The following is a 13,961-nucleotide window of genomic DNA, read 5'->3' on the forward strand; positions in this document are numbered from 1 at the left end:
AAAAACCAAAAAACTGTTTTCCTTTTTAAAATACTCACTTCATATTTTATGTTAAAGAGGTTCAAAGTAAGTTATAAATATCATGACATTCTATCCCTAAATACTTCAGAATTCATCTCTAACAAAAACATTTTTCTACCCTAAAACTATTTTTTCTAATAACAGGAGAAGCAGAAAAGATCTTCTACTATAATACTGGGGTGACTCAATTAATCTATTTCTTTTTAAAAAGATTTATTTATTTGAGAGAGATTTAGAGTACACAGGTGCAAACAAGTGTGCCTGAGCAGGGATGTGGGGGGGCAAGAGAGGGAATGCATCTCAAGCAGACTCCCCACTGAGCACAAGCCCAAGGTAGGACTCCATCTCATGACCCTGAGATCATGATCACAGCAGAAATCAAGAGTCTGACACTCAATTGATTGAGCCACCCAGGCACGCCTCAATTATCTATTTCAAAAAGCTAAGGTGATATCCAAGAAAAACCTAAATCCAAATGTTGAGAATTGATGTAATGGTTATTGCAAGGTTTTCCTAAAAACATTATCATCATTATTCCAGCCCCTTACTTCTATACAACATTTCTCATTCTGTCCTTTAAAACACTAGCAACCTCACATACCCATAGGCCAAAATTAATTAAATTTGTTATATTTTTTAAAATTTTGGTCATTTGAATTACAAAGGGAATACAATACAAAAGATCTATCAGAGCAGCTCAAATGTCTTTTCTTTTTTAAAAGATTTTATTTATTTATTTGATAGAGATCACAAGTAGACAGAGAGGCAGGCGGGGGTTGGGGGGGTAGGGGAAGCAGGCTCCCTGCTGAACAGAGAGCCCAAAGTGGGGCTAGATCCCAGGACCCTGGGACCATGACCCGAGCCGAAGGCAGAGGCTTTAACCCACTGAGCCACCCAGGTGCCCCCAGATCAACTGTCTTAATCAAGAATTCCTAATTTAGAATTCTCAGCATCCCCAAGAAATACGTGGACAAAATTCAGGGCATCCATGAACTTGGATGGAAAAAAAAGTACATCTTTAGTTTCATTAATAACTGAAATCTAGCATTTTCTTCCAGTATAAATGAAGGTCATAGATCTCAGAAGCATTAGCAGACCCGTGACATTGTCACCATAGAAATCACTATATTTTCAAACCACAGAGTGGTTGGAGCAGGTATTTCAAAATATCTTGTAGAAGGTGTATTAACTACTAGACTTGTTGCCAAATCTTGTAACTTAAAGCATTAATTAAGAAGCACATGTGTAACTCTTAACCACAAATTTGTAATTTAAATATTTTGATAACTGCATTTCAATATAACTGAGTTTTGTTGTCATCTTACATATGTATTTAATTTTAGGCACAAAGAGATGGCCTTCTAAGGGGAAGGGGGTTCATAGGTTTCCCAAGATGCCAAAGGTCAAGAACCCAGGAACTGAAGCTCCCCTTCTCATAATTCCATCTTCCGAAAAGCCATTGTCCACAATGCAGTGCGCGCTTCTCCACACTTATTCCTTTACGTAGCCAAATCTATAAAAACATCTAGGAATATAATTTATATTTTATGTGCTCTGTCATTGTGTTTTACACTTAAATTTTAAAATATATTTACAAGTCTCTATAGAGTTCGGATATTCATGCTGTTTCCAGCTTTCGGCTATTATAAAAAAAAAGTAATAAAACTCCGTATATGTCTCTTCATAGACTTCATAGATCTTCACTTTTAAGAAATTTCACAATAACTTCTATTTATGATCACTTGTGCCAGAAAGAGATATCCATAAATTTAACCACAAAGTCATTTTTGTATTATGAAATCAACAGAATAATAGCTGGTCTTGTCTTTTTTCTTTTCTTTGCTTTGCTTTTCTCTTAAAGATTTTATTTATTTAGTTGACAAAGAGAGACAGAGAGAGAGAGAGGGAACACAAGCAGGGAGAGTGGGAGAGGGAGAACCAGGCTTCCCGCTGAGCAGGGAGCGCGATGCAGGGCTCAATCCCAGGACCCTGGGATCATGACTGAAGGCAAACGCTTAACCAACTGAGCCACCCAGGCATCCCAGCTAGTATTTTCATACTTACTATGGGCCAGGTCCTAAGTGCTTTGCATGAACTAACCCATTTCAATCCTTACAACCCTAAGGTGAGGCACTGTTTCAATTTCAGTTTACAGGTGAGGAAACTGAGGTACAGAGCAGTGTTCAGTCTCTAAGCTCCCAAAGTGTGTGATTCTTATGACAAATTCAAACAGGCAGGTGTTCTCAGAGCATGAGACGCCTCATTTAATATGGGTTCCATCAACGTCACTTTGAAGGGAGTAGTAGAGAATGACTGACACTTTGTTACATCAATTACCTTCTGAGAGTGTGTCCTGAAGCTCCTTAGAATTTCATTGTCATTGTACATTTCAAGAGGTAGATCAAAGAGTAAAGATCACAGTGATTATTACAACCCACCACCTAATCCATTGGGGGCGAAGGCTAGATGGAATGTGTCTAGTGTCAATTTTGAGCTCCTTTGCCATTAGAAATGGTAGCACCATCTTGGACACAACAGAGGGTCTCCACTACATTGGACCCAAGCAATATCACAGGCAGTGACAGCAGATCATAAATCCAAAATAGAACACATGCCAACAAGTTAAATACAAGCATACATTAATGAAGACCCAATCTCAGTGCAGACCTGGTCTCCTCGGTGATAAGAGCCTTATTAAACTCTCCCACGTAATTCATCAAGGCCCCATGCTGGCCAGGGCAAGGCTAATCTCTCTCCCCAGTTAGCAAGTTCCAGACAGGCTGAAAGAAAGCAAACCTCAGAAATGGTATCTTTTTTAATGATCTGGACTCTGCTGAGCACAGATTAAAAAAACAAAACAAAACAAAACTCCCTGCTGCTGTTCCATGTCTACCTTAACATATCCAAGCAATGAAACATCACTTGGGTTAATCGAGACAAGAAAGTTCTGTCCCCTTCCTCTACCCATTTTGGAGCTTCGAGCATCCACACTGATAGGGTAAATCATCAGAAAGCACAAGTAACAAAAATGTCATAAAGCTCAAAGGTGGTTTGCCAGTAAGAGGAGCTGAATATCCCTTACGCCATCTACTACCAGAAGCCACAGAGCCAAATGCCTCATCTTCTTCCCAGACTGGAGGTGGTGTGGGGAGGCTGTGGCATCCAACCATCCTGGGTTGGATCTACAATAAGCTGGGACTTTCAGCAAACTGCTTAACTCTCTGAGGCTCAGTTTCTTCGTCACCTAGGGTGACAGGCAGTTGTGTGGATTAAATAGATCTTACCTCACACTAGTCATTGTTCAGCCATAGAAAGTGCCTTCAGCAGGGAAGGGATGCCCTACTGCTGGCTCTAACTCTACCTGCCCCATCTCCACCAGTCACATGAGGGGCCTGGGCCCCCCAGAGGTGACAGGAGGAGCTCTTCCAAAAGAGGCGGTAGAAGCAAATGCCCCATATGAAGTCATGGACTTAGCAAGGGACCACTAATACATCTGAAAGAGAAATGGCCCAGGGCAACCTGAGAACAATCTCTACTGAGTTTCTGAACCAGACTCATCGGGTCTGAACTGAATTTCCACCTCTCACTTCTAGAAGGGGTACAGACCTATTCATGGGCTTAAAAATATTTGTACCACTTCAGTCAGGAATTTCGTATTTTATCCATTTTATCCTCCTGATATAAGATTACACAGATATTCTTAAATGCCTTCCAGTATTATTTATAATAGTGAAAAGTTATAATTTATCTAAATATCCAACGAAGGATTGGTTTAAAAAAATTGGTGCATTCGTTTGACAAAGTACTGTGTGGTTATTAACAATAAGGTTCTTAAAGAATATTTTAGGATGTGGTGACACGATTTCAATGTAGTTAAGTGAAAATTTCAGGAATAAATTAGTATGTGTTACAATCCCAATTTTTTAAAATTTGTGCTTATACAAACTTAAGTATACATGCTATTTAGGGATACATATGTGTAGCAAGTTTATAGACAGGCAAGGCAACAACCAACACAACTCTGCAGAGCAAGGCGTTCTGCTTTGCCATTAAGGGCACATTTCCTCAGTTGCACTGGTAGCTACATTTTGTATTAACCTTGCTGCCACTTTGTATGTCTGCAACATCCATGATGAAAAATTTTAAAGTGTGTGTATAATGCCAAGGAGGTAATACATCAAAATGTAGCTACTGCTTTGAGGTGGGGTTATTAATGACCTCTCTTATGTCCAGATTTTCTACAAGGACTTATGTGTTTCTTTTCATCTTTTACACTGTTTTTATCACTGGAAACCATTTTTATGCCCACCTCAGAACTCATTTGTTTTTTAAGAGAGGATGCTTGGTGCTGAGCAATGCTCTCCATCAGGGGCCACACCTGGCTCTTCCAACATCCTGTTTCCCGGGACACCACAAACCCTGGCTTTCCACTCAGGCGTCGCTCCCCCGTTAGAACTTAAACCAGAAAAGTGCTGTGGGGGAAGCCATGTCCCTGAAACCATCCCACTCGCATCCTCTGACGTGAGAAGAGATTTGTAGGCGGCTGCTAGGAGCATCCTCCTCTCTGCAATTTGTTCTCAAAAGTATAGGTTTGACTTTTTTTTTTTTTTTTTTTTTTTGGTCCTGGAATATTTTGCATTCTATCCTGCCAGGAAGCTGGGGGCTCAGCCAGTGGCTTGGGTAAAGTGGTGGAAAAAAATCAGAGAACGATTATAGCGTCAACCAGCATGGACATTCCATCACCATTTATTTTTCACCAAGTGCTGGGGTGGAGGGTGGGAGACTAATTCTTTGGAGATACGTCACCATGCCTGAAGACCCTTCCAATTCCCATTTTAAAATGGGAACTCTTAACATGGGTCTTGGCTGAGCTCCCTGGGGCCCATGAAATCACACATCAATCTTGTAAAATTTCTGGAGCCCAGATTCCCAAAGGACTCCATGACCTCCCTAAATGATGGGAGATCCCTGTCTGTAAGAATAAGCTCTTTTCTTAGCTTTTGCCCTTCTATTTGGTCTCTAAGTCCAAGTTTAGTAGGAGGTTAGAAGGAAAACTCTCTTCCAGGAACCTACCAAAATCTAGTCATCTGAGGCTTTGAACTAAAGCAAGATGTCAGTAGGAATGTTTGGTGTTATCGTCACCCAAACACCCTGTGGGACTCTATACATACTTTTTAATCAAGGGGGGAAGACTTTGTCAGTGTTAACATCTCCCAACTCTATGTCACAAATACATTTCTTTAAAAGGCCTGGATGTGTTAAATTCTAGTACAGATTAGGAGGGCTCACTGTTTTTCTGTTTTTAAAAATGAATCAAACAATCAGTACATACCAAGAGCTCAGTGTGCATGTAGCACTGGGCTAGAACACAGTGGAAACTTGACCGTGATCCCCAAAGGACCCCATCCCTTCATCTAGTAACTTCTTGTTGAAAATACACATCTGATGACTATCTTTCCACTTATTAAGTGGAATCAAATTGAAAGTTACTAATATTACTTTCCCAAGCCCTCACATCCTCCCGTATGAGTCATCTGTCGGAACCCACTTTCTTTTCAGATACTTTCCACAACACATAGAAACAGGGTCAAGCTACTCTTCAGTATGGTGAAGAATGCTGCTGGCCAGTTAAGGGACTGTGACTACTGGATATCACTGTTCTAAAGCATCTCCAAGCAGCCTACAAAGGCTATTTATTAGAACAATTCAGCTACTTATTTAGACACTGTTGCCTTCATGGCAAAACATCTTCTTATGAGTGGTTCCACCCACCGCTTCACTCAATGCAATGTACCTCCACTGAGTGCTGGTTAGGTGGGAGGCACTGAACATCAGTACCACTTCTTCTGAGGCCCTGGCTGGATCTGTCACACATCCTGTCATTTCCATATGACGGGGATTGTCAGTGAGCCTGGAACACAGCAGTCTTCATGTCTTCCAACAGCATCTAGGAGTCTAGGATCTTTCTAACTTTTACAGTTACTATAATACCATGTGACAATTTTTGGAGGAAACTGCTGAGGCTCTAGAATCTGTCTCCCAAGATTCAGAAAAGAATGCCAGGCAAATTAGAAAGGAGTTTGGTCATAGCTGAAGCATCTGGCCATCCCTAAGCATAAAGGTAAATTTCTTTTCTATACAAGTCACTCTATTGTGACAAAACATGATGAGATGATTAAAAACGAAAGAGAGATATCCTCTGTAGCCGCACCAAGAGAAAAGAAGTCAGACAGTTAATTATATGAGACTTCAGTGATCTTAAGAGAAGGCAAGGTTACTGATGCCAATCAGCAAAAAAAACCAAATCACAATTCATAATTGCAAATAATCCTTTCATATAAGAGGGGTTCATGGTTTTTTGATTTTAAAAAATAGCTTCTAAAGATATGTTTTCCTGAAAAAATAAATATAATAAATATAATGCAGTTGAAGAAATATGTTTGATGACATGTGATCTTAGATTAAATTCTTGCCTAAATCACTACATCTCCCTGGGCTTCTACTCTTCATTTTCAAAAGTGAGAGGACAGAACTATATAATGGCTAAGAGCTCTTTCAATTCAGAACGTCAATGATCCCAATAATTAACCAAAAAATTAAAAACATTCAAACATGCAAAAAAATTGCTGCTATAGGAAGTTTCATAGACTTCACCTGTCAATAATAAAACATTCAGCAAGTAAAGTAAAACCCAGAAGAACATCATTTTTTTTGTCCTGTTACTATGGTATCCGAGTAAACTGGTCCAACGCCATCAATCTGATGGTCTAAAGACTGGAACAAACACCATATGGTGAAAAAAAGATGTCCAAGTACATTAATTAGATGCCAGCTCAGGATCACTCCATCATGGAAATTTGCATCACACAAAATTCTGCAATAATTAAAAATAACTAAAAGCATTGTTTGGACTGGTAAATAAATGTTATTGGATGAGACCCCCATGATCCATGTTCAACAAAGTTTCCGATTTTCACAGTGGTTTTAGAGGACTTGATCTTAAACATCTTTTTTTTTTCCCCCAACAAATGAGGAAACTGAGGCCAAGCTTGCACTATTGGTTACAGGCAGAGCCAGGACCATGACTCAGCCCTTAAGTCTCAGCACAGAAGCTTTCTCATCTCACAACAATGGCGTCCATGGTTTCTATGGAGGAGAAAGACTGGGGTCTAAAGCTGGATGGATCCACCATGCACAATGAGTGCACTCCAAGGAAGTATACGTGATGAATGGATGTGGGGAGCCCTAGAGGACCTGAACACCCACCCACCAGCCCTTCGGTAATGAGTGCAGCAGAAGCCAAGGTTGGCTTCCCAGCTGGGGGGGTCAAAGACGCCATACAAAGAAAGCTGCAAAAATTAAGCACCCAGCACACAGTCCCCCAAATTCAAGAAACCTCTTAACCTCTATTAGCACCAGCACTCGACTACCATGTCATTAAATATCTTTAGTAAACTTCTGCTTTTAAGGAAAAATACAACAAGGCTCACATTTTGTAGGTGCCTAAGTCTGTACCAGGCAATGAGCTCAGTAGTCTCACTTTTACTGTTTTATTTGACCCTCACGATAATCCTGCCGGGTGAAGCCTTTTCATCTCTATTCTCCAGATGAGAAAATAGAGACAAGGAAAAGTGTCACATTAATGGGAAGAGTAGACTCTTGATTCAAATGAAGATCTGCTAAATCCAAAGTCACTCACTCTGCCACGCTGCTGGAGACTTCTCTCAGCTTTTGGGTACCAGCTGCCCAAGTTGGGCTGACTCATTAACTTCTCTGAAAGGGGGACAAACATCTGACCATCTTCTAGAACCGGCCTCTAAAACTGCATGGTGACATTCATCTAGATTCTCCTCAGATGCACTGATTTCATAATTCATTTTATGAGAGAAAAAAACATGAGCAAGTAAACAACTTGGCTTGCAAGCCAAGTTGGCCGCTCAGCTTTCTCTAGTGAAGTGAAATGTTTAAAAGAGTTTTCCCCAGGTCACAATTTCCATCATCAGTAGCTTGAAGCCCCCTTAAAGCACATGGCATATTAACCAATAGATTCAGAGACGAGAGGTGCTCTCATGGCAGAGCTGGTAGAAAGCAGTGTACTTACACTTATGTCGAGACTACAGAGGCTAACAGCATCTTCATCTTGGGTGCTCTGCTTGCGTTTTCGCTGCAAAAGAAATGAAAAAGTTCAGATGTAGATGGGGATTATGGCTTTGATTAAGGAAAGGGGAAAAAAGCAACCAGTTGAATGGCATATGCAATCCCTGTCATTTCTATCATGTTTCCCCCAATCCTTTAACCAATATATATAATGAACAATTCCAAGAAAGCCTAAGAAATCACAGGAAGCTTTTAAACTCTAAGATGATTGGTTTACATTATTGTTCTTATCCCTGCTGCTACAATTTGTTTCTTTTTTTTCCTAAATATCTTTATATATCAAGGCTCAGAAATTTAGATACAAAGTTCAGGTTCTGACTAACTTGAAAGAAGAAATTAGACTGGAAAGAAAATCAAATTCACTTAAAGATATTTCATTTTTAGAGCTCTTTGTACTTGGGTAATTTAAATTTGTTCTAAACTTCAACCAGGGTCCTGATATAATCACAGAACCAGAGTGCTGTAACAAACCTTAAGACATCATCTCTAGCGTTCCTATTTTATAGCTATAAACACCAAGAAAAATCATTGCTTGAATGGAAGAAAATTGAATTTTAAATGACCTTACGACCAAGGAAGTCTGTCAGGTTAGATGTGGAAAATATATTTTCTTCTTTTATAAAAGGAAACGAAATTCCATCTACAAACCATAACAAAGCTCATCAGAGATACATTCACCTCTTTTCTACATCCCAGCTCAACCAACCAGGCAAGTATTGCATGAGTCCCTAATTTGTGACTTGCTAAGTCTCCTGATCCTACTTGGCAGAAACCTACCAAAGGACCAGAATCACTGGCCCACAGTTCCCATGGAGTCCAGAGACATCTGGAGTCTTCATCCCTAAAGAAGCTCCCCTCTTCCTCCTCCTCCATTCTACCTTGAGCAGGAAAGACAGAGTGTGGAAAGCGACTAGAGCCATCCTTGTTTACCTCACTATAATTGTCCTATTCTTTATTTGCTTCAGTTCAAGGAAGATTTGTTGAGCATCTACCCCAAGCCTGACACTTCATTTGCTCCTGGGACCACAAAGACCAGCAGCATGCACAGTTACAGAACTCACATTCCTGTAGAGGGACAGAACTGAAGGAATGAACTATAATCCAGTACAATCCAAATGCCCTAGGAAAGTCACATCACTTTTCTGAGTTACCCTTTCTCAAGTCTTAAGGTGTGTGTGGGGGTGGGGGGACATTAGCTTCTATTCTCAAAGGGAGAGGAGAAAATATGGTAATGCATTTTACAACTTAGCAGACTGCCTGGTACACAGTGGGTGCTCAAAACATGGGTTCTCCAAAAGCACAGTGAGGAGTAATTAGTTTGGTTTCGGTGGGGGTTGGGGAGGTCTTCTCAGAGGAGGAGACACCTGAAGGATCCAGAAGGTGAATAAGAGTTTGCTAGAAAAGATACTGGGTGGGGACTAGAGCCTCTTGTTCCAGAGCCAGCGACCTAGATCTTCAGAACTCCACAGGTACATGTGGTTCAATCCAGAGCAGGGGAGTTCTGGGTCCTATATATTATTCCACTGAGCAGTGGAAAGATTTAGAGATGAATGTCAGGTACCAGGAGGTTTAATCCACCCTCTGGGATGGTGCTCAAGGATCTGCATTAAGGAACTCCATTCTGGGGTTTTGGGTGGGGGGAGCCTTGAGAAGGTGCTGGTAGCCACCCGCCATTCATGTTTGCACAGGAACCTGACCCTCTGACTCATCCTCTAGTTAAAAGTAGCTCTGTGGTGTCAGTGAAGCCAATTCATTGGTTAATGTCTGTAAGGTGACTTTTTGAGGCAAGTAGGTCAAGGGATCATTTTTGTTGTTGTAGTTTATTTATTCGACAGAGAGAGAGCGATCACAAGTAGGCAGAGAAGCAGGCAGAGAGAGGGTGAAGCAGGCTCCCTGCCCAGCAAAGAGCCTGATGCAGGGCTAGATCCCAGGACCCAGAGATCATGACCTGAGCCAAAGGCAGAGGCTTAATCCACTAAGCCACCCACGTGCCCCCAAGGAATCATTTCCATGCTAGGGTAAATAAACTGAAGTCAGGGGAGATAAATAATTTGTTCAAAGTTACACGGCTACAGAATCCAGGATTCTAATTCCCTGGGGCAGAACCCTTCACACCCATCACTTAGAGCATACTTTGCAAACAGGTTACAACTCATTTGCTCTCCAGAATGTCTGGTAGCATCTGCTTGGAGGGCTGCATTGAGAAAGACTACATAGCACAGCAAATGGAAGAGAGCTTCAGTCAGTCAGTAACACTTGCGGGGTGTAAGAGAGGGCAACAGACGCTGCTCAGGAAGCCCCTGCCCCTCCTGAGTCTGGCTGCTCTTCCCTTAAGTGGCTACAGTGTTATACCTGGGATCTTGGAACTGCTGTGAGGGGCTGAGGCTCTGGGATAGTATCTGTAAACGTGCAAATAGTGCCTACTGGGTCAGGCTGCTGTGAGGATCATAGATGATATGCATATAGCAGTCAGAACGAGGCCTGATATACAGTAGGTGCACAATAAATGGCAGCTCCTGTCATGTGTTCCCTAAACTGTAAGCCACACACTTATGTACTGCAACCTGGTATTGTGGGATTATAGAACTTCATGGTGCTACAATTCCATTCCTAGAGCTCAGCAGTTTTGTAATTGCTAATCAATGTGCAACACATTGATGGTAACCTGTTACCCCAAGAAGTTCACCCTGGTGAAGGAGAGGGGATAATAAGAGCTTTTTGCCTCAGAGGCATCCAGACCAACTCAACACAGGACCCAGCACTGGTCTCCAGAGCACCCGTCACCCCAGACATTTCCACATGCCTCCAGTGTCAAATCCAGAAGACAAATGTCCTCTGGCAGGCTTTTTAATTAAGCCATGGCCAGTTAATCTGGGATAGAATGATCTTGTTTAAAAACCCACACATTTTACAAAATGAAAGCTGAATGGATTATCAACGTGGATTTGCTTTTCAATTTCTGTTACAGGGGGTGGTAACTGGTCACCAGCAGCAACAAAGAAGTAGCGTGATGTTTAAATTCTGGGCCTGAAGCAAAAATTTCACAAAGTATTGCTTAGTCATTTGTTCATTTGCTTTATGCTCACCAAACACTCTGATGGGCAAAGCCCTGCTACGGGTCTGGGGAGACAGCAGTGAATGAGCCAGTCATGCTCCTTGCCCACTAATGGGAGCTAAAAAGAAAACAAAATAATTACCGATTATGATCTCTGCTGAGAATGAGTCAGATGAAGAGCTGAGACGGAGACTAGCAAAGGAGACCTAGTTTAGAATGATAATTTAATTTAATATTTTGCTTTCTGGTTTTTGGTTGACCTTCTCCTCAGACACGAGCCCATGAAGGCAAGACTTGGTCTGTCCAGGTCACATTTCAGAACCTGGTGCAGTATCTGGTGCATGGCCGACTCCGCTTATAATAGTATTTGATTGTTTTGTTGATGCCATTAGTTCTGCTCCTTTTGAGAAGCTTGTCATCTTTACCAATTACCCAGCTCCAAGAGGGGTGCAGGGAGTTGAGGGGACCAAATGGGCACCCCTTCCGCCAGACTGGCCAGCCCAGTCAATTCAGGGGATGATGGTCCCACACATGCACTGCACCTTCCGCCAGACTGGCCAGCCCAGTCAATTCAGGGGATGATGGTCCCACACATGCACTGCACACCCCACCCAGGAGCTTCACAGAAGAAATCCCCAGTGGGAAATTTAAATCTGGAGACACAGACCAATGAGCATCTCAGAAAGCAGAGGGTGGCAGGACACTGCACTCATTTTGAACTTCACCAAAAGGACTGATAATGACAATAATCAGCTTTAGACTATGAAACACTCACTACATGTCGATCACAGAATTAAACCTTCACATGTGTGATCTGATTTAATCCTTACGACCACCTCAGGAGGTGGACAGGAATAAGTATTATCCCCATTTTGCAGAAGAGGAGATGGATGCTCAGAGGCAGGGACTTGCCCAAAGTTCAATAATGAGCAAGAGCAGAGCCTGGGTTCACTGGGCTCCAAGCTATGTGTTTCCCAACTGCGCTGTTCTGTCCCAGACTCTGGAAGGTCTAGGAAAGTGTTGAGCACAAGGAGTTTGGGAGGAAACTTATTCTACCAACTTATTCTAACTTATTCTACCAAAGAACTGGCCTTGGGGCACCTGGGTGACTCAGTCACTTTAGTGTCCGACTCTTGATTTTGGCTCAGGTCATGGTCTCAGGATTGTGAGACCAAGCCCCACATCTAGCTCCATGCTGGGTTGAAGCCTGCTTTAAGATTCTCTCTCTCCCGCCTCTGCCCCTCTCCCTTCCCTCTCTAAAAGAATTTAAAAAAAAACAAACAAAAAACAAAAAACAAGAAAAGACCTTGAAGATAGTACAGCTAGGTAACATTCTGAGGTCCTTTCTAGTTTTAAAACTATCACTGCCTGCTCTCAGGTAGGCTACGGATGAACCAAGTCACCATTTTACTTCCCCTGTATGTCGGAAACCATGGGCAGGTTACTGGGGGGAGCGGGGGTTCCTAGGCATGAAGGACACAGTGTGAATTGTCTGCATTTACACACTTGGCCTCACATGTTCTCATCAGCCAACTGGAGGAGCCATGGACCCACCCTGTTATTCTTGTTCAGTTTACTGAAGCGAATGCACAGTCCACTTCCCTCTCAACCGTGAAAACAAAGTGCCTTGGGAGCTGTCGTCTACGCTGATTTGAGCACATGACTTTAAACCCCAGTGCCCTGTGCAGCGGGGCTATGAATGATTTTTGAATGAGTGACTGAAAGAAAGAATGAATAAAGGAGACCAGTGTTTCCGAGGTGACACCCTTCCCTTCCGCTAACCACCTGGCTGCCAAAATTACATCAAAACCTCAAAAGCAAAGATCACTGAAAGCTGACACGCTTCAACCTCAGATTTCCCTGGAGACTCAAACCCTTTACATTTAAGCTACAACTCTTGCTTTTCAAATAGGAAAGGTTGTTGTTTGTTTGTTTGTTTCCTTACCAGTGAGGGCATTTATTTTCCTTAAAATACATAGACATTTAAAGAAATCATGGTTGTTCAAGCATTGGTCCAAGTGGGATACTGGGGACTGCCACTCCTCCTGTGAGAAAAGAATGGCAGATCTGTTCAAGGGTGAGGCACACCCATGACCAGAGCATCTATCCGGGCACTGCCCTCCGCAGGAGCATGGAGAGTCAGTCTCTGTGCTTCGGGATCAAGGAATCCAAGTATGATAACACCTCAACTGAAAGGGACCAGTCAAAGGAACCACATTATAAGTGAACTTAATGGGCACCTGAACCCTTTGTCTGAACACCTGGGTGCCTGTCTGGGACAGGCAGGAAAGGCAGTCACAGAGGGGAATTTATGGGAACAGAGGGTCTGAATGTACAATTTGATTCCTTAGCCCCACAGGTTACATAGGCAGGCAAGCACTTTCTAGAGGTGCTTGGGTGCTGGAAAAACTCATGCTTCTTGAATCAAAAAACAAGCAGGAGGCTCCTTTGTTAATTTGCAATAGAGCAAAGCCCTCAGTACGTTTGGATGTGAGGTCTGATGGGTATGTCTGGATGGATCAAGTGGACTCTGTCTAAGACTCACTACTCGTAACACCACCCTGCTATGTCAACCTTAGATCTTCACCTGTGCCCCTTCCAGCCCACTCTCATGAAGCATCATGTCTATGGCCATATCACCCTGAACACGCCCGATCTTATCTTATGAAGCATCACTGTTCTTCAGGCCACTCAATGGCCATCTCCTTTAGGTCCAGTTACCTTCTAA

The 13,961-nt window shown here is 42.3% G+C and overlaps 1 protein-coding gene across 9 annotated transcripts in view; it reads right to left on the bottom strand.

Moving 5' to 3' along the window:
• The window catches only part of ARHGEF3 (Rho guanine nucleotide exchange factor 3), a 324,108-nt gene that overhangs the window by 140,365 nt on the left and 169,782 nt on the right, over nucleotides 1-13,961 (bottom strand). For all 9 annotated transcript variants that reach the window (XM_032322931.1, XM_032322961.1, XM_032322951.1 and 6 more), the window contains one exon: nucleotides 8,123-8,185. In XM_032322931.1, the coding sequence (XP_032178822.1) occupies nucleotides 8,123-8,185 (63 nt within the window). The remainder of the gene's footprint in view (nucleotides 1-8,122; nucleotides 8,186-13,961) is intronic.

The sequence above is a fragment of the Mustela erminea genome, chromosome 1 (assembly GCF_009829155.1).
Source record: "Mustela erminea isolate mMusErm1 chromosome 1, mMusErm1.Pri, whole genome shotgun sequence".
NCBI classification, from domain to species: Eukaryota; Metazoa; Chordata; class Mammalia; order Carnivora; family Mustelidae; genus Mustela; species Mustela erminea.